The sequence below is a fragment of the Podarcis liolepis genome (genome assembly GCF_965112155.1).
Source record: "Podarcis liolepis genome assembly, chromosome: 7".
In the NCBI taxonomy this organism is placed as follows: domain Eukaryota; kingdom Metazoa; phylum Chordata; class Lepidosauria; order Squamata; family Lacertidae; genus Podarcis; species Podarcis liolepis.
This window is the reverse complement of record NC_139561.1, coordinates 75,872,747-75,898,446: the sequence shown is the minus strand read 5'-3', so window position 1 is coordinate 75,898,446 and position 25,700 is coordinate 75,872,747. Positions and strand designations below refer to the sequence as shown.

The 25,700-nt window shown below is 45.5% G+C and overlaps 2 protein-coding genes across 3 annotated transcripts; both read right to left on the bottom strand.

Annotated features, from left to right (window-relative positions):
* Positions 1–3,722: 3,722 nt before the first annotated feature.
* LOC310712349 (protein NKG7-like) lies at positions 3,723–15,487 on the bottom strand. Of its 2 annotated transcripts, none has more exons than XM_083515308.1 (5): positions 15,365–15,487; positions 13,941–14,170; positions 10,484–10,633; positions 6,893–7,027; positions 3,723–4,403 (listed from the first exon to the last, which is right to left on the bottom strand). In XM_083515308.1, exons 1-5 carry the CDS (start codon positions 15,373–15,375, stop codon positions 4,363–4,365), a joined length of 567 nt encoding a protein of 188 aa, XP_083371434.1. In that variant the 5' UTR covers positions 15,376–15,487; the 3' UTR covers positions 3,723–4,362. The 2 variants fall into 2 exon arrangements, with proteins under 2 accessions (XP_083371434.1, XP_083371435.1); XM_083515309.1 differs by having other exon boundaries at positions 13,941–14,167; positions 15,365–15,453.
* A 3,665-nt stretch (positions 15,488–19,152) lies between these two features.
* On the bottom strand, positions 19,153–24,111 carry LOC310711033 (lens fiber membrane intrinsic protein-like; the record flags this gene model as incomplete). The annotated part of the gene is made up of 4 exons (XM_083512452.1): positions 19,153–19,581; positions 20,486–20,620; positions 21,979–22,143; positions 23,937–24,111. 4 exons carry the CDS (start codon positions 24,109–24,111, stop codon positions 19,520–19,522), a joined length of 537 nt encoding a protein of 178 aa, XP_083368578.1. The 3' UTR covers positions 19,153–19,519.
* Between the last annotated feature and the right edge of the window lie 1,589 nt (positions 24,112–25,700).

Below are 25,700 nucleotides of genomic sequence, written 5' to 3'. Positions count from 1 at the left end.
AAGGTCAGCGCTGATCAGCAGCAGCCGCGCGGCTTCACTTCCGCGGAAAGAGCGATGGATTCACAGCACCGCTACCCCCTCCACGTTCCGATACCCCTTACGGGGTCTCTTCTGCGTTTCAGAGGTCGCTTCTGGTGCCCGCCGAACCCCACGGCCACGAGCTCACTCTACTCGTGGTTTCTCTACCTGGGTCGTCACTGTGCCGCAGCGCACGACCCTTTTCCGCGGAGCCCCTCTTCAGCAGCTGAAGAGGACCGCCATTGCTGAGCGCGCCGCCTCCGGAAGTCCCAATAAGCACATTTTTCTAGGCAATTTTGCTTCATATACATATCCTTGCAAGCAGTTCCTGTTAATATAATGCCTTTTAATGTTATTTTCATGAATACTTGTCCTTTTATATACTGGATATGCTCGGTTTTGTACACCTTTTCAGGGCAGGCGAATTGCATCATGAAATTGAGAGAAGTGCAGATTTTGAAGAACAGCTTTCTTTCCAGATGTGCTAATTATAGAACCTAATATTAAAATGAGAACTGAAACAACTTCTTTCCCCCACCCACTAACTACTGCGTTCAGTAGGTGACTAGCCTTTAAGCTTTGGAGGTTTATTTTGCGCAAGATGAGAAACCAGACACAAAAACCACACTTGGAGCCAACAGGTTAACCTCACCCATAAGAGGAATTTTCATTTTTGTCGCATTTTAAGCTACCCTTTGTCAGGGCTGTCTTTAGCAGATGCAGCACTGGGGTGCAAATATCCATCCAGCGCTCCCAAATTACCACAGATAGTGTTGGGGTGGCCGTAGCTGCACACTGGGGGGGGGCAACTCTCCCCCATGCCGCTGCAGGAGAACGATCCCCGCAGAGGCTTGGGGGTGAAATTGGGCACCTACCAAGCCTCCTCAGGAGGAGAGTGATCCTTGCAGAGGCTTGGGAGGGAAGCTGCACGCCTGCCAGCCTTATGGTTAGTGGGGCGCAGCTGGTGGGCATGCAGGGAAAGGGGAGGCCGCCAGCAAAGCCACACAGCTCCCCCACTTGCTGGGGCGCCCCTGAGAGGCCGGCGCCCTGGTGCGATGCACCACTAAGCCCTATGGGAAAGATGGCTCTGCCCTTTGTTCTGGAGTGTCTCCAATACCTAGAAGCAACAAGCAAAGAAATGCAATGCAATGCGAGGAAAGGGCCAAACTGGAGGCAAGCCAATAAAAGTTTATTATTTCATAAAACTCATACACTGCTTGATTGTAAAAACAAACAAACCAACCTCAAAGCGGTTTACAAAAGTTAAAACAATAACGTGAAGGGGAAAATTACAACCCTGCTTTAAAACATACAAAATTTAAAATACTAAACCAGATTAAAATTACCTCAACTTTCTAAGCATTGGGGTTGGGCTGTCTAAACAGGAGTGATTTTAGCAAGTGCCAGAAGAAATACTGAAAGCACCGGTTTGTTCTCAGTAGGCAGGGCAAAAAATACCAGCTACAGAGGCTTACAGAATATTTTATTGTTTATTCACCACCCATCTGGTTTGGTTTCGCCAGCCACTCTGGGCGGCTTCCAACAAATTATAAAAAATAATAATTTTATTATTATAAAAATAATAAATAATAATAAAATGACAGACATTAAAAACTTCAGATGTTTTCTAAAAGTTGTACAGTGGTACCTCAGGTTAAGAACTTAATTTGTTCCAGAGGTCCATTCTTAACCTGAAACGGTTCTTAACCTGAGGCGCGCTTTCGCTAATGGGGCCTTCTGTTGCCGCTGCGCCGCTGGCATGCAATTTCCGTTCTTTTCCTGGGGCAAAGTTCTTAACCTGGAGCAACCACTTCCTGGTTAGCGGAGTTTGTAACCCGAAGCATCTGTAACCCGAGGTACCACTTTATACCGTAATTCTTTATCTCCCCAATATCTGATGGGAGGGTGTTCCACAGGGAGGGCACCCCTGCCAAGAAGGCCATTCCTTGTTAAGCCCAACTACGGTTTCTTTGCAATGTAGCTCTGACAGCTAACCTAGGTTGTGGCTAGCTTTGCATTAAAAAGCAGAGACATCACCTTGCCAACAAAGGTCCGTATAGTTAAAGCTATGGTTTTCCCAGTAGTAATGTATGGAAGTGAGAGCTGGACCATAAAGAAGGCTGATCGCCGAAGAATGGATGCTTTTGAATTATGGTGCTGGAGGAGACTCTTGAGAGTCCCATGGACTGCAAGAAGATCAAACCTCTCCATTCTGAAGGAAATGAGCCCTGAGTGCTCACTGGAAGGACAGATCCTGAAGCTGAGACTCCAATATTTTGGCCACCTCATGAGAAGAGAAGACTCCCTGGAAAAGACCCTGATGCTGGGAAAGATGGTGGGCACAAGGAGAAGGGGAAGACAGAGGACGAGATGGTTGGACAGTGTTCTCGAAGCTACCAGCTTGAGTTTGACCAAACTGCGGGAGGCAGTGGAAGACAGGAGTGCCTGCTGTGCTCTGGTCCATGGGGTCACGAACAGTCGGACACGACTAAACGACTAAACAACAACAAGCCTTGCATTGCAATGCTTAGCTTTAAGAGGTGGCATTTGCCCTACGTTTAAATTGATGAAGATGTTGCCTTCCAAGCATTTGGGGCTGGTCCATGACATGCTGCTGTCTGAGGCTGGACAGCAAATGGTGGCCCTCCCCACATGGCACATGCAGGTCTTGCTATCTGAACACAATGCATTCTCAGGAAATCATTTGTTAGGTGAGCGTTCACATAACAAGTCAACAATTTCCATTGAGTCCTATGGGAAATTTTCCAATGCGGTCCCGGCCATGGAATTTTGAGCCCCAAATGACAAAAAACAAACCTCCCAGAAAATGCTCTGAAACCTCTGAAATGCTCCCTTATTTGTCCACTCTCTCCAGCCCACCTCCCCCACATGGTGTCTGGCAAAACATCAAAAAGTAAGGCTGGTTTAAGGCTGCTCATTTGTTTATTGTACTACATGCAGGTCCAGCTATTTGGATATCTGAATCTGCGCTGTGTATAGCGAGGTTAGGGTACATGTTTGGATAAATGAATTTTTGTATAACAGGCATTTGGATAGCAGGACCTGCATGTAATATAAAGGGATTTTTGCCAACTGAAAGCAGAATACCAACTTTAGCCTTCCGAACTCTTATTTTCTGCACCTGGAGAACACCAGTCTTTTGAGAAGCTTGAAAACTGAGATAGCTCCCGGAGACCTTGACCTGTTTGCAGGGAGAAATCTATTTATTTGGAGGCTGCTGTTGCCTCAGTATTGCCCCTGCCTGACACCTGGAATTATCAAGGGAAGTAATAGTGCTGCATGTCAGAACTGTTGCTTCACAGGTAAGCTACTTTGGTCCTCTTTCTTTCAGTGGTGCATTTCCTCCGTTGGGGCAATGCATAAGGGGCACCGTGCCTCTTAACACCCAGTGATAGTGTGAAAGTGAGATTAAATCACAAGACAGCACAGGCACTAGCCAATAGACTCCCTCCATGGTCAGTGTTTTACTGGGTCCTTGCAGATTACCAAAACTTACTCCAGTACAGAAAACAGTGCAGTTGTTCTGAATGCAGTGAGAACGTTTTTCATGCTATCACTAAAGCTCCAAAAATGTTCACATTTCTTCAGTCCATCTTCTGCAGTGTAGACATGCCAAAAAGGAGGCAAACCAAATGAGGGGTGAAGCAAGGCACTTTATTTATCACGTCGGTTTTGTTTGTTGGTTTTGTTTATCTTGGTCATTCTCTACGGAGACGTGTTTCTCCTCCCTGCTTTTTCGACCCATACAACCATCTTACGAGGTAGGTCAGGCTGAGAGATGGTGGCTGAAGCCATGCTACCCAGCAGGCAAGCATCTGAACTTGGGTCTCCCTAGACAAAGTCCAACACTCTGTTGATATAGCATTATACTTGCAGGGGAAATCATCACAATGAGTTAGCACTGAAAATAGCCTTTTTAATCTCAAGAGTGGATACGTCAAGGTCTAGTAAGATATGCAGGACAACTATAGTTCTCACAAGCAGGTCAGCCCCTGGCTTCCAGCTGAATTGTGGAGGCAATCCATCCTTTGAGTAAGTCACAGTTTGCCAAAGTGTTATGTCATGGCAAGCCATGGTTTGTTCATGGGAACTGGGGCAAACCAGAAGCCCACTGATGTAAGTCAAACCATGGTTTGGCCATTACATTTACACTGAGACAAGAAAGGCACTTTCTGTCATTGTGTCCTGCTCCATCGTGGTACCAAGAAGATGGCTATACTTAACCCAGAGAAATATCCCACGTCTGAGATTTCATGACAGGAGAGCAGCCATGCTCTTATTGGCAGTTCTTCTGGTCCCGGTGGCAGAGCTGGGCCCCCAGACCTAGTAGGTAGATGTTTTGTGACTCAATATTTGTAGTACAGCTAGGTGGAAGAAAACAGGAGGAGAGAGAGAGAGAGAGAGAGAGAGAGAGAGAGAGAGAGAGAGAGAGAGATTTTAGCTCCTAAAATACAAAACACCTCAGGTCCTGATAGGAATCCAATTCCTCATGCTTCTCTGGTCATCAGATCATTTGATGAGCAGAGAGGAGTGGGGGGAAACCCTCCTCAGCTAGTCTGCACAGCTCAAACACCTACTTTCTGGTGCTTGTTTCTTAAGGTCCCCCCATTCCCCAGACATGCTGCAAAACAAATTATGCATTTCCTGGGCAATCAGCAGGTCCAGGAGAATTAAATTATCAACCTGAGTGGGAGCAAATTCTGGATTTCATCTCTTAATTTGGTGTTATGAGTTCACATGGTGGGGGCTTTTCTGAGCTCACTCTCCCCACCCCCATTTTACCATTGGAAAATTAGAATTTTCTCTTTTAGGATTATAGCTGAATTGCTGGGGGGTTTTTGCTAGCTTTTGAAATACTGTTTCAGCTGCCCCTTTCTTTACTCCTTCCAGTATAAATATAGATATAACAATCTACATATTTGTCAATCCCAATTCCTCTTCACTGCAAAAACATGTAAGACTCAGATCTTCTCACCTGCTCTTGATTCCTCCATTCTCTGCAGCGTGAGAAAGAAACTCAGAGTGTGAAACTCTGAGCAATGTCTGGCAAATGTACACACCCAATAAATAAATAAAAACTAACACGTGAAAGAAAGGAGTTTGTATAAGCCCATCGGTTCTCTGAGATCCCTGAGCTAGGGCCAGACTTAGTCAATTTTAAATTCAGTTCTCTACATTTCTGCAGCAATCTGAATTATTTTTTTTAAAGAAAACCTCATTAAAACCATCCAGCTTTTTAGTGCAATTTTTCACAACTAAATAAATTGTTGTGCGCACTTTGGGCTAATGTACACAATTTTGCAAACACTTTCCCCCCAATACAGTGGTACCTTGGTTCTCAAACACCTTGGTACTCAAACACTGCAAACCCAGAAGTGAGTGTTCCGGTTTTCAAACATTTTTTGGAAGCCGAACGTGCTCCATTTTGAGTGTAACGCTTCTGTTTTGAGTGCCACACTTCCATTTTGAATGTTATGCTGAGGTCTGTCTGGTTTTTGCTATTTATTTTGTGATTTTGTTTTTGCGGCTCTTTTTTGTTTTTGTTTTTTGTGACTGTGTGGAACCCAGTTCAGCTACTGACTGATTGTGTGACTGCAGTACATTGTTTATTGCTTTCATTTTATGAATCAATGGTCTCGTTAGATAGTAACATTCATGTTAAATTACTGTTTTAGGGGTTGTTTTTAAAAGTCTGGAACGGATTAATCCATTTTGCATTACTTTCTATGGGAAAGTGCACCTTGGTTTTGGAACGCTTTGGTTTTGGAACACACCTCCAGAATGAATTAAGTGTGAGAACCAAGGTACCATTGGTGTGAGAGGTGAGTGCTGCCAAAGCCAGCATAGATAAAACTCCAGGCTCGCCGCCAGCTTCTGTCTTTTAGATTTTATTACAAAGTTCAAAAAGGTTTCCAGAACTTCAAAGCATGTCCGTCTCTGTCTGATTAGATGCCTCAAATGGCTTTTTCTTACTCCTCCTTCCCCAGCAGGCGGAAACCCCACCTCTTATTTCCTGTGTTCAAAGGATAGCTATTTCCTGGCTGAGCATCCCCCCTCCCTGCCTCTTCTTCGCTGTCAGAAGAGAGGTTGCTAATTAGCTCTTTTGGCTCTCTATAAGTGATCCTCTCCCCCCTTGGCTCTTTTGCCATTTGCACTTCCCTGACAAGTGGAAAGTGAATTTTGTACATTCCTTTCACCAGTATAGTCATTTTGATGCACCTTTTCCCTTAACATATGCATATATATATTTTGCAAACATTGGTTATAGAACTGCAACACAAAATTTGGAGCAGTGCGAATTTTGAAGGATGGCTGGGTTTCCGTTCTCATATTGGTTCGGAAAGTGTGATATTGGTAGTTTTGCCTTTAATGGGAACTGAATCAAATTTAACCCCTGTCCCAACTTGCAGGGAGGTTTTCTTTAAATTACAGTGGTACCTCAGGTTAAGTACTTCATTTGTTCCGGAGGTCCGTACTTAACCTGAAACTGTTCTTAACCTGAAGCACCACTTTAGCTAATGGGGCCTCCTGCTGCTGCCATGCCGCTGGAGCACAATTTCTGTTCTCATCCTGAAGCAAAGTTCTTAACCTGAAGCATTATTTCTGGGTTAGTGGAGTCTGTAACCTGAAGCGTATGTAACCCGAGATACCACTGTAAAAAAAAGGGAGGAATTCATCCAAAAATGGTATTGTTCCCTTGCAGTCTGGACCAGAACCACCCAGAATGTCTGCCATCTGACTCTCCTCCATTTCTAGGCTCAACTCTAGCCTTTCCCCCTCTCATAATTAAGAAGTGACAAGGCTAAGGCCACACCTGCAGATGTTTGGGGCCCATGTGCAAAGCTCGACTCACCTGTAATGAGGTGCATAGGAACGGAAGCCCAGCCCAAACCATAGGACGAACCGAATGCGAGTGAATAATTGGTGTAAGGTTGCGAGTGCCTCTGCACGTATGTAAATATCGCCATACCAATCAAGATTAAGAGAGCTGGGGGCAAAAAAAAGGAGATTTTAAAAATGAGAATATATAAATTAAAAACAAAACAACATAATTGCATAGGAAGAAAATAATATAAAAAAACTAACATAAAAAAACAACAACCCGAGACTTCCAGGTTAGTGCCTCCGGCAATGGCGGATTTCCTCTGATCGGGAGGAATCGCTTCGTGGAAATTAGGGTCTGGACCACCACGGCGAGGCGGAAACCCATCAAAAACCACAGGCGGGAGAAGCCTGTGGACGTGGGATTTGGCAGGCACCTTTTGCGCCTCCCCTACTCGCGGGGAAACCCAGTTTCAGGGATCCGGAGTGACGTGGGGTGAGCGGCGCGGTGCTTCGAATCGACTGCTCTTTTCACGGAGTGAAGCCGCATTGCTGTTGCTGTAGAGCGCTGACTTTTTCCTGTGGACAATTGGACTTTAAACAACTACCCGTGAGTAGAACGGAAAATTGGACTATGAAACATCTTAATTTGGCACCGAAGCGGGAAGGTTCTAAACAGGAAGTCTGCCTTCCGCTTTTGTAAATAGATTGAAGCAAAGACATTGCAAGCTAAAGTCTGGAAAGTCTTTTGTAAAGGACTAAATCTCCATCGGCTAAAACTACTAAACCCCCCTTGGAAGCAGGAGAAGAGGGGGGAAATCTTAGATTGTTCAAGCCTGCAGGAGAGAGAGTAAAGAAAGATAAATTTCCACTGCCTTGAACCTGGGAACGGGTTGCTAGGAAGACAGACGTTTTGGGAAAGTTCATTGACTGTGAATAAAACGTTTGTTGACAGATAGTTAAAAAAGAGAAACATATTGATTCCAATGTTTCCTTTTGCATTTAAAAGGAACAAAATATTTGAATAACGAAAGTAATTTTGTTGCTGGATCTGCTTTTAAAAGGACGGATACAAATAGAAATTGTTTCCCCTAGAGGGAGCTTTTGAAACTGTTGTTGGAGTTGATCTGGGGAATTCTCCAGCTGTAGAGATTAAAGATCGTGAGAACCAGACATTGTCCTTGAACAAGAATGTGCCCAGAAGAAGCCTTAGTGATTGCTTTTTGCAAGACAAGAGCTTTATTGGAACAGCTACATGAGAAGATGGATTTGAAGACTGTTGCAGTTAATAATTTTGGACAAACAGTGAATATCTATATAGAAACCACACAGGAACCGACCCAGGAATCTGCTTTGACAGGGCAAGTTGTGCAGAAGACAAAGGAGGAGGTTGCTGTTGAACCTCAAGTAATACAAGTGGAGAGAGCCGCGGCCTTGCAGGAACATAAGCTGTTGTTTTTGATGACTGAACCTGGAGAAAGTCAGATTTGGAGAGATGGAGTCTCGTTTGGATTGGAGATGGGAAATTGGATAGATACCCCTATACAGGGCTGTTCTGGCTTCTGGGATCTGGTTTTGCGCCAGGGGCAGTCTGGAGTTGTGGGGGCCTTTAACTTTGGAGCGACTTTGAAACATGCCTTGAAATACCTTTTGGATTTTAGTGCTGACTATGGAGAATGGGCTGACCTGTCAAGAAGGGATAAAGACATTGTTAGGTTGGAGTCTCCCCGAGATCTACTCCTCAGCGATAAAGGAAGGAAATTAAGAACAAGATCAGCAGAGGACAAAGTAAAGTGCAGGTATAAATATGAAGAAGATCTGCAGAAGGGACATGGAAAAGAGTTAAGAGCCTCGGATAGAAGATCACCAGGTTGATGGACTAAATGGAATGGATAGAAAGGACTGACAGAACTTGAGACCAGGAAGAAGAGAGGGTGGATGACGATTGGAAGAAAGTTTAAAAATTCATTTAGAGAAATATTGTAAAATTAATGAGTGTTAGAAAAAATGTTGGAATGAAACTATTTGGCTTTAGTAGAAATGCTATAAGGAGTTATGTACAGATAAGTTTTAAGTTTTAGGGCTTTTTATGGTAAGATAAGGTTCAAATAAATTAAGACAATTTAATGACAGAACATAGTGAAAGATGAAAAGGATTTGCTGAGATAATTAATAACTTGAATACAAAAAAGGGAGGTGTGAGGAGGTCGATGAAACAAGATAACGAAAGATAAAGATTTGGGAATATTGGATTTGTTTTTAAATTTTTGTTTGCTTTTGGTTTTGGTTTTGATGTATTGTGTGTTTTGTTCTCTTTTTCCTTTTATTGACTTGTATTGTTTAAATTTTTTCTTCTTCTTTTTTCTCTGTAATTTTAAATTCTCAATAAATATCATTTTTATTAAAAAAAACACAAAAAACAACCCAACCCCAACACACGTACCCAATAGTCACAGCTCACAGTCCATCAAAGGCCTGGAAATAAAGGTAAGAATTTACCTGAAGAAGATTCTGGCGAGGGGTGTATAAATAAAACAACAACAACAACAACTTATGCCCCACCCATCTGGCTGGGCCTCCCCAGCCACTCTGGGCAGTTTCCAACAGAATATTAGAAACACAATAAAACAACAAACATTGAAAAGTTCCCTAAACAGGGCTGCCTTCAGATGTTTTCTAAAAGTCAGGTAGTTGTTTATTTCCTTGACATCTGATGGGAGGACATTCCACAGGGCGGGCGCCACTACCCAGAAGGCCCTCTGCCTGGTGTAGCCAGAACTGGCACACACCAGGGCAAGCTGGGGATGGGGAAGGTGAGGTTGGTGCAGGAAGCACTCCTGGGGTGACAGAGGATGACAAAGAAATGGAGGGCAGTGCACAGGAACCGAAACAACAGAACCCATCACCAGAGCCAAAGGGGACCCTGTCTCCACAAACATGGCAGGCTCTGAGGCATAGGGAGCAGCTAGTGGGGCACTCCAGTAGGCTGAGGCAGGCAAGGGCCCACAGCCCAGCTCCCTAGCTGGCCAGGTGGGGCTCGCTAGCTCTGGGAGGAGGTGGGCGATTCCTCAGCTGGCGTAGGCTTGGAACAGGTGAGGATCCCATGCCTTGCCAAACCTAAATGCCGCAATCAGCATGCAAGGCATAAAATGGCAGCGGAGCTGAGGTTCTGTGTCTGCTCAACTGTCCATTGTAACTGTCCATTGTTGATGGATCACAGCTTGGGTGCTCCAGGATCTCTGTGGGACTGTGCTTCGGTTTGGACTTTGGACCTGTGGGGACTGGGGATTTGACATATTTGCCACCAGGTAGGCCAGGGTTTCAGGACAGGAGTCTTCATTCTTGGGTCCCCAGGTATTCTTGGTCTACAACAAGTACTGTCCTGCCCAGGCAGCTTTGTCAATGGTCAACGATGGTGGGAGTTGTTGTCATCTAGGGACTCAAGGTTAAAGAATCCTGACTAGCTAACAGCAGCTCTTTGGGATTCCCAGGAGAGGAGTCTTCTTTCTCAACTCTACTGGAGATGGTGGGGATTGAACCTGGGGGCTTCTGTATGCAAAGCAGGTGCTCTACCAGTGAGCCACATGGGCCCTTCTGGGAGAAGAACCCGCATTGGGGTTACCTGAAACGAGGCTGAAGGTGACGGCGGCTCTCAGCAGGGATATGTTGAATAGCAGGTCACGTTCAAACGAGATGCAGACGCACAACAGAGAAAAGAAGCTGCAGAAACATGCAATCACCAGGAAGGCTCGGGTGAAGTGGATATGTATGGCTGTGGTTCAGAAAAGGAAGTGTTAGGAAGGGCAAGGATTCCGGGTAGAGTGACTGGGTGGTCGCCGACAAAGTAGTGCCACCGAAATCAGCGCACCTGAGTTAGTCATGTCCATGAATTTTAGTGGGTCTACTCTGAGTAGGCTAGCGGTCGAGGCAACCCATTCTTGCTCCCAGCTTAAAGAAGAAAATTAACGTAAGAATTCAAGAGGAGTCTTGTTGGATCAAACCAATGGCCTATCTAGACCAGCCTCCTCTTTGCCGCAGTCCCTATGGACACTGGCGGAGGAAGGGGGTGCAGTGGATGCGGTCCACCCTAGGTGTTATCCCTGAGGGGGGGGTAACATCACTGCCCCGCCCTCCTGGGACGCTCGCCCTGCCCCCACGGGTGGCTAGTGTTAGGATTCTTTTCCCGTGCTGCAGTCATGGGATTGTTCTTATCAAATGACTGTGTATGTTTTCATTCCACATTGTGAGAAGTCATGGAGACAGGATGTTTGTATTACCGAATTTCCGTGATGTAGGACGTTTGTCCTTTGTCCTTTCTCTTTGCTGTCTGATGTTGAAGAGGAAGCAGCTGAGTTACGATGCTCCGAGTGTGTATATGTAAATAAACGCTACTGCGCTACTGAGTCTGTATGCCTATACTCTGCTAATCCTGAAGTGTGCTGACGCCTCTAAGGTATCAGTTGCTGTGATGTTGGGCTGGAGAAAGATTTTGGATCTCCCAAACGAATGACCAGGAGGGAGAGAACATGTTGGTCAGGAATGTGTCTCTGCCAGACTCCTACTCGTGTGTAGGACCGCCCCGGGGTGTCATCCCTGAGAGAGATGACGTCACCCCCCACCCCCCTGGGATGCTCACCCCGCCCCTGTGGGTGGCTAGTCCTGCCCCCGGGTGCACAGCATGGGAAGTCCGTAGTCAGGATGTGAGCACAATGACCCTGTCCAACTGCTGTTCCCCAGGGACTGGTATTCAAAGACATGCACCTTCTGATCTTGGAGGTTTGAATGCCGTCATCATGACGAGCAGCCCTTGTCAGCCACACCCTCCACAAATTTGTCTTACCCCCCCCCCTTTAAAGTCAAACGTTTTGACAAACTTGATGTCACTTTTGTAACATTAACTGGTAGAAACAGCACTTTGGGGGTACATGGCTTCCTCCAAAGAATTCTGGGAATTGTAGTTTTGCCGCTCACTACAGTTCCCAGGGTTCTTTAGAGGAAGCCATGTTCTTTAAACATACAGTGTGGGTGTCATCCATGACTTACAACATGGTCGTTCTGTTTGTAGAATCCTAGTGCTGGTGGGATTTCGTAGGCCATCAAGGCTGGGTACACGCCACATATTTCAAGCACATGACTTTCCCCCAAAGAATTCTGGGGACTGTAGTTTAAGTGCCACAGAACTACGGCTCCCAGAAAGTACCCTTAACTAACTATATCTTTTGCACAAAGGTGGAAGATGCTGCAGCTATCATTATGGTACGAGAACATTTGGAATCCATAGGTACTGGCTCTCTGGGCACCCGAGAACCCACAAAATTCCCCATGAAGGGGCCGGGCATCCACAAATTTTGGTGCCAGGGCCATGCACGCTGCATGGCACCCACGGCCCCAGGCAGCAGCTGGAATCTGGCAATTGCTGGGGAGAAATGATGTATAATTTGAGGGTCTCCAATCAACTGGAAAATCCATTTCTATGTCATATTGTGGAGGCCTTTATTTCTTACACTATTTCAAAATATCTTCATAACACTCTGCCTCTTTTAATGTGTGAAATATGGGCATCTTTAAGACTCTTTTTTTGAGTTCTACTCCCCATTGCTGCAGCTATGGGTACTAGACCTCTAGGGTTGAGCTGGAGTCTTCAGGTTTGCTTTCCCTCCTCCAAGTCACAGGTGGAGAGCACAAGTCACCAGGTCAGTGAAAGCGAAGAAGAAGAAGAAGAAGAAGAAGAAGAAGAAGAAGAAGAAGAAGAAGACACTGCATCCTGCCCCCCTCCCTTCCCTCCTCCCCTCTCGCAATTAAGCTTCATCTTTGCAAATGGTCTCAGTAACTGTGGTTAATGTTTAATGACATCATAGGGGTCACCCCATGACATCACCAATGGGACACCTCTGCAAATAGAACGTTTTATGTGCATTGTACAAATGTGACACTAGATGGTGATGGTGAGCTTATGGGAAATTCAATATATATATTTAAACATTTTTTTAAAAAGCATATATATATATATATATATATATATATATATATATATATTTGCTTTCGTAGATTTTCACGGGTACAGGAATGCAGGTTTTGGTGTCTTCGGGTGTCTTCCCGTGTAAGAGTTGGGGTGTCTAGGCGACGTTTCGACGAGGTCTCACTCGTCATCTTCAGGCTGGTGCTTTCGGCTTCTTGTTACTGGAACAGAGCAGGATCTCAGTGTTTGAGTTCCTATAAATACTGTTGAGGGGGTGTGGTGTATAGCCTCCAACGTTCTGGGCAGAGAGGAAGTTCCCAGGTTAGTGTGCCTTTTCTTCTTTTGTTCCTTAATTACTTGAGGGATATCTTGAGTGATTTCTTGAGTGATATTCTGAGTACCACTTAGGTGGGTCATTAGGTGTGGATTAGACACGAAAGCTTTAGCAACTAATCCACACCTAATGACCCACCTAAGTGGTACTCAGAATATCACTCAAGAAATCACTCAAGATATCCCTCAAGTAATTAAGGAACAAAAGAAGAAAAGGCACACTAACCTGGGAACTTCCTCTCTGCCCAGAACGTTGGAGGCTATACACCACACCCCCTCAACAGTATTTATAGGAACTCAAACACTGAGATCCTGCTCTGTTCCAGTAACAAGAAGCCGAAAGCACCAGCCTGAAGATGACGAGTGAGACCTCGTCGAAACGTCGCCTAGACACCCCAACTCTTACACGGGAAGACACCCGAAGACACCAAAACATACATATATATATATATATATATATATATATATATATATATATATATATATATATATATATTCAGACTAGGTCTGAGGTTTGGGCTCTGAAATCTCAGGGTCTAGGACGTTCCTGACCTGATAAACCCTGCCATAGCCCTATGTGTTGATACTACCTGAGCTATCAAACATGCCATTATTTCTGGTCTATTGTTGTATTGTACTGTTTATATATAGCAGAATCTGGAGGCCTGTACATTGAGTGGAAACACCGCTGTCTATTCCTAACTTAAAGGCAGGTCCAGATACTTGGAAACCTGGTTTTGACATGCTTGCATTTTATAGAAAGATATAGAAGTGGGAAAGACCTTACCAAGTAGATTGAACCAATACATGGTGCAATCTGGACCCACGCAGATAGTCCAGAGGCCACTGTGAACCAGGCCTTTTTTGGTACTTTGCAGTACCCAGTAGGGAGTACTCAGGGAAATAAACTCCAACAGCAAGCTTCCAGCAGAGCAGATGGCGCTGCTGATCCTCAGCGGTTCCATCAAGAGATCGAGGCGTGCTAGCATTCTTAAGGACATCGTGGAAGTGGGCCTGCTGCGTGGAGGACAGGAGAGGAAACATTACCATCAGGGACGTGAAAAGGTGCAAGGCGAAAGAAAGGGGCAGTCGGACATGGCTGGGGCAGAAGGTAGATAAGGAGTGATGGATACATTTCTGGGTGAGTTTGAGTAGATCAGTAGGGATTTCCCTTTCCCAACACAGCAAGGACTATAGAACTCCACCCACCCACCCTGCAATTTAGGTTGCTGAAAAAAGAACTCTTGGGAGGAAACCAGGGACTCAGCTACATTAGTCAGAAAACAGAGATTTCATTGTGTTATAAACATGCAGCACCAGATGGCGCCGGAGAGCACAAAACGTTTCTACAGTTGGTACCTTGGTTTTCAAATGCTTTGGTACTCAAACAACTTGGAAACCAAACACTGCAAACCCAGAAGTATGTGTTCCGGTTTGGGAACTTTTTCCGGAAGCCGAATGCGGTCCATTTTGAGTGCCACACTTCCGTTTTGAGTGTTACGCTGAGGTCTGTCTGTGTTCGCTATTTATTTTGCATTTTTGCTGCTCTTTTTGTTTTGTTTTTGTGACTGTGTGGAACCCAGTTCAGCTACTAATGGATTGAATGTGTGACTGCAGTACATTGCGTATTGCTTTTATTTTATGGATCAATGGTTTTGTTAGATAGTAAAATCCGTGTTAAATTGCTGTTTTAGGGGTTGTTTTTAAAAGTCTGGAACGGATGAATCCATTTTACATTACTTTCTATGGGAAAGCGTGCCTTGGTTTTGGAACACTTTGGTTTTGGAGCAGACTTCCGGAACGGATTAAGTTTGAGAACCAAAGGTACCACTGTATAGCGTTTCCATAGGCTGTTTTTCTTTTGTTATAATGATTTAATTTTTCAGTTATTTATAGCAATTCCCCTCTCCCCCCCCCCCCCCGGTGTGTAGATCAGGCACCCCCAAACTTGGCCCTCCAGATGTTTTGGGACTACAACTCCCATCATCCCTAGCTAACAGGACCAGTGGTCAGGGATGATGGGAATTGTAGTTCCAAAACATCTGAAGGACTGAGTTTGGGGGTGCCTGGTGTAGATCCACCCCAGGACCTCTGACCTTGCTCTTGTCTTTCAATTTCATCATGCCTTTTGAATGAAATTGGGCAACACTTGTTGGGGGCACAATATCTCACCCGTATGGCACCCTCTGCGCAATAGGATCTCAGCCTCACCTTTGTGCCATTTTTCGCTGTCCTTTGTGATGAGGATGAGATGGAGAAACATCTACTTCTTCTGAAATTCATCTGGTTGCCTAGGCGACTCAGGTGCTCCAGACGCTTCCAATCCATGTGAATTCTGACCAATCAGATTCTTGGGGCTTTCCATCCTCAAAGATTCTAGCCAATCGGTTCCATATTGTCCAGCAACAGGAAAGGTTGTTGTTGTTATTTTGTAATTTTGTGGAGAAAACCTTACATCTTTCCATACAATTTTGCATCCTTACATGAAGCAGAATCCAGCCTAATTCATGGTGCTGCTAAAATAGGAGAGCGTTATAAGTTTCACCTGGCTTTTGTTTTAATCCATGGGTAATTGATTTCTAGATTCCAATTTATCCAGGTGGGCACTTAGGCATCACTCAAAAAGAGGACAATTGAGAGGACAGATTTGCATGCCATTTGCTTATCCTGGCAGGAGGCCCTGTTGCTGGACACTGAAGGGTCTGTTGACCTCCTGTGCTGGGTTTGTCCCAAGGCACTTAAGCACTCACAGAAGCAGGGCGTGGACCCTCTCCTCTACATACCAGAATAGTTTCTGTTCCTCTTTGCCCACACCCTGACCTTCTCAGTGGGGCTGAAGGTCCAGGATACCTTCCTCAGTGAGTGGGGAGGTCAAGGTGCTGTTTTGTGTGGGGCTGCTATTGATACACTTGGCTCTGGGCTCCTCGGGGAGGGGGAAACTATGCAACTGTACAGGACTAGTAGAGACCCTGGAGAAGTATCTCAGTACCCTGGCTCACTTCCTGTGAAGAAGACGCATTCATGGATGAGGTGCATGATGTGCCCGTCTCAGGCTGTAACGTGGAAAGTGAATGCAGAGCCCAGCTGAATGAGCAGTAGGCCCCTCAGCATGGATTTCAGTACGGGCCAGAGCTCCCATCGCAAAGGCCATCTCTGATCTATCTTTGATGCACTGGAGGGTATACAGTGGTACCTCGCAAGACGAATGCCTCGCAAGACAAAAAACTCGCTAGACGAAAGGTTTTTCCGTTTTCGATTTGCCTCGCAAGACGAATTTCCCTATGGGCTTGCTTCGCAAGACGAAAACGTCTCGTGACTTTTTTTTCTTTGTCTAAAAACAAAGACATGTTTTGTTTATAAAGTTAATTTATTTTCCCTTAAATTTTTGAACTGCTCTTTACAGTATGTGTGACTTTAAAGAGCAGTTAATAAACTGTTGTTGTACCAAATTTGGCTTTGTTTGGACTTTTTTTGACCATAGGCACGCATTAATTGATTTTCAATGCATTCCTATGGGATTTCGTGATTCGCAAGACGAAAAATTCGCTAGACGACAAAAATTGCGGAACGTATTAATTTCGTCTTGCGGGGCACCACTGTACGTGGAATGTTGATGAGGATCCCAGAAGCCATACACCTACATTTACCACACCCCAGATCACAGCTGAGACACCCCTCCATCCACCCCACCCCAAGGAGAAGGAGAAGCAAGAGAAGGTCCCCATTCATATATGGGAGTGGCCCTCTGAGTATGCGCAGCTTCGGCTGGAAGTGTCAATAAAAAAAGGAAGTATCATTTTCGCAAACAGCAGACGCCTGACCAATGAATGCTGCCTGCAAATCTGCTGTCAGGACTGCCGATGGACTGTGTCTGTGACCACGGCATTGCGCGCGAGAGAGACTGTAACTTAAAGTGTGCCGTTATAGCTGTTGCTTTAACGATTGTATATAGTTGCTACCATAATGCTTTTGTGACCGGTCAAGTAATAAAACTCTTGACCAAGATTTCACGGCGTCGGTGAGTGTTTCATCTCTAAGAGTGAAATATACTTGGAGCCGAGAGTGGATTTCATGCTCTTTATTCAGCTCATAGTGGTAAGGAGGAATGAATGTTCCCCCAAAATATCTGCTTTATATACATTATTTACATAATGGGCTACATGTGATTGGCTAATTCTGGGATTCTCCTGTAGGCCAATTAGGCTGTGGATTCACTTCCATCTGGAGCTGGATTGGGTGGCTCCTGCGGACCAATCATAATGCTGCATTGTTCTAGGACCAATCAGACTGCTGCATTCTGAATCCTATTGTTCTAGGACCAATCAGACTGCTACATTTTGGATCCTATTCAATTCAGTACATAACAAAGAGTAACTTCAGTTGCTGGCCCTGCCTTCCAGAAAACTCTGCTAAACAGTTGAAAGCATTTAACGAGGTACCTTCACACGAGTATTTTCGAGCAGAGAAAGTGTGATGGGCGGTGGCCTTTTAATACAAACACTGTAGAAAGGAAGTCTTCCTTCTGTGTAGAGACGTGGTTCTGAACAAGGGCACAGGGGAGCCAAGCCTTACATGATCAAACATGGTACACAATGCCTTGAAGTGCTTAAGAGATGCCAGGGGTCAATACTTCCTCATCTGGAAGCCCTTCTCCTTAAGCCCTGGTGTGTGGCAGTGCATGAGTTAATAGCAGGCAGGGCCGGACCACCCATTAGACAAGGCCAGGCGACTGCCTCGGGCGGCACGATTCACAGGGGCACCAGATCCCAATGTAGATCTTTATTCCCCACTTGTTCATGATGTAGAGCTCCACTTACCGCTCCTTCCCTGGCCAGGAATGTGGCTGTCATTCTGTGGTGTGCTTCAGGTGCCAAAATGTATTGGGCGGGCAATAGCAGCAGGGAAGGAGATCCCATCCTCCCTACTTTCTCATCCAAGGTAGCTGGTCAGTTGCAGAATACCAGCAGAGAGTTGGGCAAAACCCAAGCTATGGTTTAATGCTGGGGTGCTGATTTGGAGTCTACTAACATTCTCTGGTCCATGGGGTCACGAAGAGTCGGACATGACTAAACAACTAAACAACAACATTCTGAGGGCCACAACTCATATCATCTGATGGTTGGCAGTGCTGACTGAGGAAGGCGGAAACTGGAGTCCAACGGCATCTGCAGAGCTCCAGGTTAGCCACCCCTAGTTTAACATGGTAGGGTAACCAACACCATAGTTCATGATTAGCCACCAAACCAGGATATGAAACTATGCTTCGCAGTTGGTTTGCAAATCATAGTTTGGGCAAACTGTTGTTTCACTTTCTGAACCAATAAACCATGGTTTGGGAGCATTTCTTCACTTACAAATTCTTCTGTTTAGGAGAACATTCAGGGACTCTCAGGGAAGGCAGGTGATGGAAGGCCATACAAGCTTTTGCAACCCTGTACATATGCAACAGGGACAGGTGGTGCTGTGGGTTAAACCACAGAGCCTAGGACTTGCCGATCAGAAGGTCGGCGGTTCAAATCCCCGCGACGGGATGAGCTCCCATTGCTCGGTCCCTGCTCCTGCCAACCTAGCAGTTCGAAAGAACGTCAAAGTGCAAGTGGATAAATAGGTACCGCTCCGGTGGTAAGGTAAACGGCGTTTCCGTGTGCTGCTCTGGTTCTCCAGAAGCAGCTTAGTCATGCCGGCCACATGACCCAGAAGCTGTACGCCGGCTCCCTTGGCCAGTAAACTGAGATGAGCACCGCAACCCCAGAGTCGGTCACAACTGGACCTAATGGTCAGGGGTCCCTTTACCTTTACCTTTACATATGCAACAGAAATAATGGTTTGTGATCAAAATAATGGTTAGTGGAAAGGATGGTTTGGCAATATCACTTAAACCTGAAGCTCTGAAAGTAGCAGGACTTCCTCACTTCTGCTATATGACATGGCATCACTAAGCTAGGAAGCTGAAGACAATGATGACAACAGTTTGGAGCAGAGTTACCAGTGTGTTTTTTTAATGGATCGAGGCTTTCAGCAGCTCCACAATGTGCACTGAAGCTCTTCTTTGACTGCTTTGCTTCCATCCCAGGAAAAGCCCCTTCTCCAAACATATCTTGTGCATCACCCTACAGTAAGCCTTACAACAACCCTGTAAGGTAGGGCCAGTGTCATTATTTCCGTATTGCAGGCATTGAGGTTGAGTCATCCAGTGAGTGCATGGCTGGGCTGAAATCTGAACCATGGGATTCCAGCTGAGCTTCTTTGCCTCAAATGGTTAGCATTTCTTAAAGAGCCATTGCTCTTTTTTTCACACAACACCATTCTCTACCTCTCACACGTCAGTTCTTTAAACATTGCAGAGCCATGGTGGGTGCCGAAATCCTAGCGGTTCACAGCCAGTTGCTGGCATTTGTGCATCTTGTAGGCACACATGTAAAATATACCTGCACATTGGAGGAGAGAGAAAAGAAGGTGCAATAATATAATATAATATAATATAATATAATATAATATAATATAATATAATATAATATAATAATATAGCACTTGGTTAGAGCATGGTGCTGATTATGCCAAGGTTGCAGGTTTGATCCCCGTACGGGGAAGCAGCATATTTCTGTAACACAGGGAGTTGATAATCTTCAAGGTCCCTTCCAACTCTACAATTTTATAATTCTGTAATGCATTTCCCATTGGACGCAACATAGCAGAATCCTAGCAAAAGTCAATGCAAAACTAGCATGACAAAGTGAACTGAACGTTATTTATTTATCCATCAAATTTATATCCCATCTTTCTCTTGCAAGCGCTTCCAAAAGTGTATTGATTCAAACAGATGCACATAAAGCAAATCAAGTGATAAAAATATAGAAACAGTGCAATGCTAATAGGTTCCACTGGATTTAAAAAGTGAGAGTTCCACCCCCACAACCCAGGGAGTCTTGGGAACCAACCAGGACCCTGTGACCATCTTCTGAGGCCATTCTTTATGTGCCTCCTCCACAAAAGGTCCAGAGAGGAGCAACACAAGAACGGGGCCTTTTCTGCAGTGGCTCCCTGATTGTGGAACGTTCTCCCTGGGGAGGCTCACCTGGCACCTTCATTACATATCTTTAGGAGCCAGGCAAAAATGTTTCTCCTTTCCCAGGCCTTTGGCTAATTGAAGAACCTATGGCCTTTTAAAGTGTGTGTGTGTTGGGGGTTATTGTTTTCGTTTGTGACTATGTAATGTTCTTCTATGTTTTTAATATTGTGAACCAACCACCCTGTGATCCTCGGAATGAGACATTCCTTTCGTACTCATGCATTTCTCTCCCTCCTCTCCCCCCCCCCCGCAAATATCATCACCTGCAAAGAAAGTCATCAGGAGGGCAACCCAGCCCAAGATGTAAGACCAGGAGAAACGCCACTCGCCAAATCGCTTGCCAAGGAAGTTGACCGTGACCCCGGTGTAGATCCCCATCGCCAGAAGGACAAAGAGTGCTGCAACATGGGAAGGAGAGAGGAGGGAGGGAAGGAGAGTTAATGTGATGAACTGATGCACCAACAAGAAGAATGTGAAAAGAGTCTTGTTGGATCATGCCAAAGGTCCATCTAGTCCACAGAGGGGCCAGCCAGATACTCAATGGAATTTCGTAAGCAGGATCTGAGTGCAACAGGGCTCTCTTCCAACTTGCAGTTCCCAGTGGCTGGCAATCATTCATTCATTCATTCATTCCCCAGCTTTCTTCCAAGGAGCTCAAGGTGACATAACATACTTCTCCTCCCCTCCCTCAATTTTATCCTCACAACGACCCTGCGAGGTTGGTTAAGGTGAGAGCGAGTGACAGTCCCAAGTTCACCCAGTGGGCTTCATGGCTGAGCAGAGGTTGGCACCCTGGTCTTCCCAGGTCCCGGTCCAGCAAACTCCAACCATGACACTACTCTGGCTCTTAAAGAGGCATCTCCTGTCTCGGGTCCTATAAATATTAGATATATAGACATATAGACATATAGGCAATGTATGTCTATATGAGCTATCTGTTCACGTGTTGCAAGAGTTGCCGTATCTTCTATCCATTGATTAAAGGGTGGGGCATAGATTGATCTTTCCCGTGGATCAATATGAGTCTTTCAGCTGTAGTTTGGGCACAAAGAATGCATTTACGTTGACCAGTTCCAGTGCATTTATTTTTAAAACATAGTAGATTATAAAGAAATGTATATATATTTACAACATATATTTCACTTGATAGACCGTTGTTTTAGGCAAACATGTGTGGAATTATGGTGGCTGGTTTTAAATCTTATTCTTTTGTATTTTTTATGCTTTTTGTTTCCTTTTGCATTTTTGTTTCCTGTTTTTCGCATTCTGGTTTCCTTTTTTATTTTTTCACTTAATGTTGTTTAATTGAAATATTTTCATTCATTAATAGATATATATACAGAGAGAGAGAGAAAGAGAGAGAGAGAGCTTTTTCTGGGGGTACGGAGGGGTACGCGTACCCCTAAACATTCTGTGAATCTAAGTTTGGCCTCATTGAGGGGTAGTATCTCAATATGAGTAGGAAAATGAGAGTACCCCTAAACATTTTCTTTGAAAAAAAGCACTGTGTGTGTATACACACATCTACATACATAATGTGTGTGCATATATCTTTGTTTGAAATTCCCCGCTTTCCTCCTCCTCCACCCCCACCCCATCCTATCTTGGGAGCCCAGGTGTGGCACCTGTGCCCTCACCTGAATACTCCTGTGTTTTTGCATCTGAAATCACAGCATCTGCCTCTAGGCATCTGCGCTGCTTCGAGTTGTGCAGCTTTGAGAAAGAGCTCAACCTGTGCGAGAGAAGAGGTGCTTACTGGAAACGAAGAACAGGACGCCGGCCGCAAAGGATCTGTTGAAGCGCTGGAAAGTGGAGAATTGGGCGAAGGAAAAGATGCCAGTGATGATGCCAGCGAAGCAAGAGAGAGCAGAGAGGATCATGAATGCCCGGGTGGCATTCCAGTAGGCTGCAGGGAATAAGACTGAGAGAAGAGAGAGCTACTGAATACTATGCCTAGCTAAATGCAGAATAGGGTGAGCAGAATAGGAACGGCCCACAGAAATATTTTGAATAATTATTTAATTTCTATACCATCCTTTCATTTGAGGATCACAGGGCAGTTTATAATACAAAAACACACAAATACATTACATAGTAACAAACAAACAAAAACCCAACACAGAGAGTTTAAAAGGCCATAGATTATTCAATTAGCCAAAGGTCTGGGAGAAGAGGAATGTTTTTGTTCCCTGGCACATAAATATACGTAAAGAAGGCACCAGGCGAGCCTCCCTGGGGAGTGCATTCCTCAAATAGGGAGCCACCACAGAAAAGGCCTGTTCTTGTGTGGTCACCCTCCACACCTGTCGTGGAGAAGGCACCCAGAGAAGTGCCTCTATTTATGATTGCAGGGTCTGGGTAGGTTCATACGGAGAGAGGCAGTCCTTGTGTTACTGCAGTCCTGAGCCATTTATGGCTTTATAGGTCAAAACCACCGCTTTGAACTGGGCCTGGAAACTAATAGGAAGCCAGTGCAGTTGGGGCAGAATCCACATTATATGCTCAAACCATCTTGCCCCAGGGAGAACCCTGGCCACTGAATTCTGCAGCTGAAGATTCCAAACTGTCTTCAGAGGCAGCCCCGTGTATAAGACATTGCAGCAATCTAGCCTAGAGGTTATGGTGCACTGGATGGCCATGGCTGAACCCCTCAAGTACAAATTTTACACCCCCAAGTACTAGTAAGTTTTACACCCCCAAGTGCTAGGAGAGGGGGTGCCACCATCTGGGGCTGCCTGGTTGGTGTTGACCCATGACACAGCCTTTTCCCCTGCCAGCTCCCCAGTTGTGGAATGCCCTCCCTAGCATTCCCTCCCATCATTAAATTTCAGGAGGAATTTGAACACGTTCTTGTTCACCCAGGGCATTTAGTGTCTAATTTGTCTAATCCTCTTTCAAAGCCATCCAAATCGGGGGCCACCACTGCATCCTGTGGCGGTGAGTTCCATAGTTAAACTATGTGCTGCTTGGTTAACGTAGGTCCAACCCTGAGCAGAGCTTAGCTTGTGAAATCAGCAGATCATCGCCACTGAGCTTCTTCAATGTGCGACAGAGGTCCATGTGGGATGTGAAACACAAGGGCAGTCAAGTACAACATTCCGAGAGTGAACATGTTTACACATGGGGAGGAATGTTTGTCCAGCAAGCAGGTAAACTTCTTGTTTCCTTCTGGGCTGGGACAGACTTCCTCTGCATGTGACTAGAGGTGGGCGTGGCCTCACCTGTGCAGGTAACGACAAAAGCACAGGGCAGGGCAGCCATCTCTCTCTCTATGACTACTTTCGTTGAAGAAGCAACATCTGCTTAGCCAAAGATGCTCTCTTGGCCTCCAGCCGAGAGAGGACAAAGGGACTGTCTCCTTATGAGATAGTTTGCAGGTGTATGTAACTTTTCTAAGCTAAGTCTGCCTTCTGGGATCCGACTGTGAACAGAATGTGAGTGAGTAAACTCTTTTTATACTTTTATAGAAGACTGTGTCGTGTCTTATCTTTTATAAGGGAATAAGGGGGGAATACCAGGACAGTTATTATAGAGGCTTTAGTGAGCCTGAAATAACACATCCGCTGTGAATTTAAAAGGGGGAATGTTACTCTGCTAAATTGTGAACTTGTTTACACAAGTTGGAAAGGCTATAATCAAACAATATATCCTCTCCTGCATCCCTGAACATTCCCACAGTCCACACACACACACAGGCTCCAAGCTGTCTCTTACCAATGCTCTCCAGCTGCATGTAGCACTTGCCAGGAAAGCAGTATCTCCAGAGTCCCTGGTGAGCAAAGGCACCTGCCAATCGGTATTGCATCCAGTAGTCTGTCACCGTCGACACCACCAGGAGGATGTTCCCCAGAGAGGCACAGAACAAGCCCCCACCCATGAAACTGTACATCCTCGTCCCAATTCTGAGAGCAGCAGCTGGAAGGAATGAGAGTGTGGCTTAGCGATTAGAAGGCGGCAAAATCTGGGTTGCTGTTGGAAAGGCCAATGTGGTGTAGCGGTTAGAGCAGGCATACCCAAACTCGGCCCTTCAGATGTTTTGGGACTACAATTCCCATCATCCCTGACCACTGGTCCTGTTAACTAGGGATGATGGGAGTTGTAGTCCCAAAACATCTGGAGGGCCGAGTTTGGGGGTACCTGGGTTAGATTGCTGGGCTAGGACTTGGGAGACCAGGGTTCAAATCCCAGCTTAGCCATGAACCCTTGGGAAAATTGAGATAGAAATGCAGAAAATATATAAGCAAGGGGGCAGGGGTGAGAAATTGCAGCTAGGAATGATGCAAGAGATGTTAAGGGGGGGAGGTGGAAGATGTAGAATTGTAGCGTTGGAAGGGACCCCAAGGGCCATCTAGTCCAAACTCCCCCCCCCCAAAAAAAAATGCAAGACTCTCAGCTAAAGCATCCATGACCGATGGCCATCCAACTTCTGCTTTAAAACCTCCAGGAAATGAAAGTCAACCACCTCTAGAGGGAAATTGTTCCACTGCCGAACAGCTCTTATTGTCAGGAAGTTTTTCCTGATGTTTACTTGGAATCTCCTTTCTTGTCGATTGAAGCCATCGGTTCCAGTCCTACCTTCCAGAGCAAAAGAAAACAAGTGTGTTCCTTCTTCTATGTGACAGCCCTTTGAGAGATTTGAAGATGGCTATCACATCTCCCAGTCTCCTCTTGATCATCTTGGTTGCCCTCCTCTGCATGTTTGTCAACATCCTTCTTAAATTCTGGTGCCCAGAATGGGACATGGTACCCCAGGTGTGGTCTGACCAAGGCAGAATAGAGTGGGACTCTTACTTCCCTTGAACAGGACACTATATTTCTGCTGATGCAGCCTAGAATAGCGTTAGCTTTCTTTGCTGCTGCATCACACTGTTGGCGCATGGCGTGCTCTGGTCCATAGGGTCACGAAGAGTCAGACACAACTAAACAACAGCAAATGTTGACTTGAGGGGTTGACAATCAAAGCATCAACACAACTGGGAACTGAGGACTGGGGGAAATTGTGGAAAGTAGATTTGAAATTTACAGATTTTTCTCTTTTGAAAGAAAACTATATGAAAATGATGTACAGACGGTATATCACACCAGTACAGAGAGCAAAAATGTATAAAACCGGGTCAAACATATGTTGGAAACTTTCCCTTCATCCCCCACAACAAACACTCTGAGGTGAGTGGGGCTGAGAGACTTCAAAGACTAGCCCAAGGTCACCCAGCAGCTGCATGTGGAGGAGCAGGGAAGTGAACCTGGTTCGCCAGATTACGAGTCCACCACTCTTAACTGCTACACCACACTGGCTCCCCACATGGGGTTGCAAAGTCCCCAGTTTGGGGTAGGTTGTGTTCTGTATATTCAACAACCCCACACCTCTGCCCCAGCCACACGTATCCTGTGGGTGGTCTCAGCATCCACCCCTCTTGCCTACCTGCAGACTCCGGGAGCCTCTTTCCTTGCTGCTCGTCTCTCTCGTCTTAGCTGAGC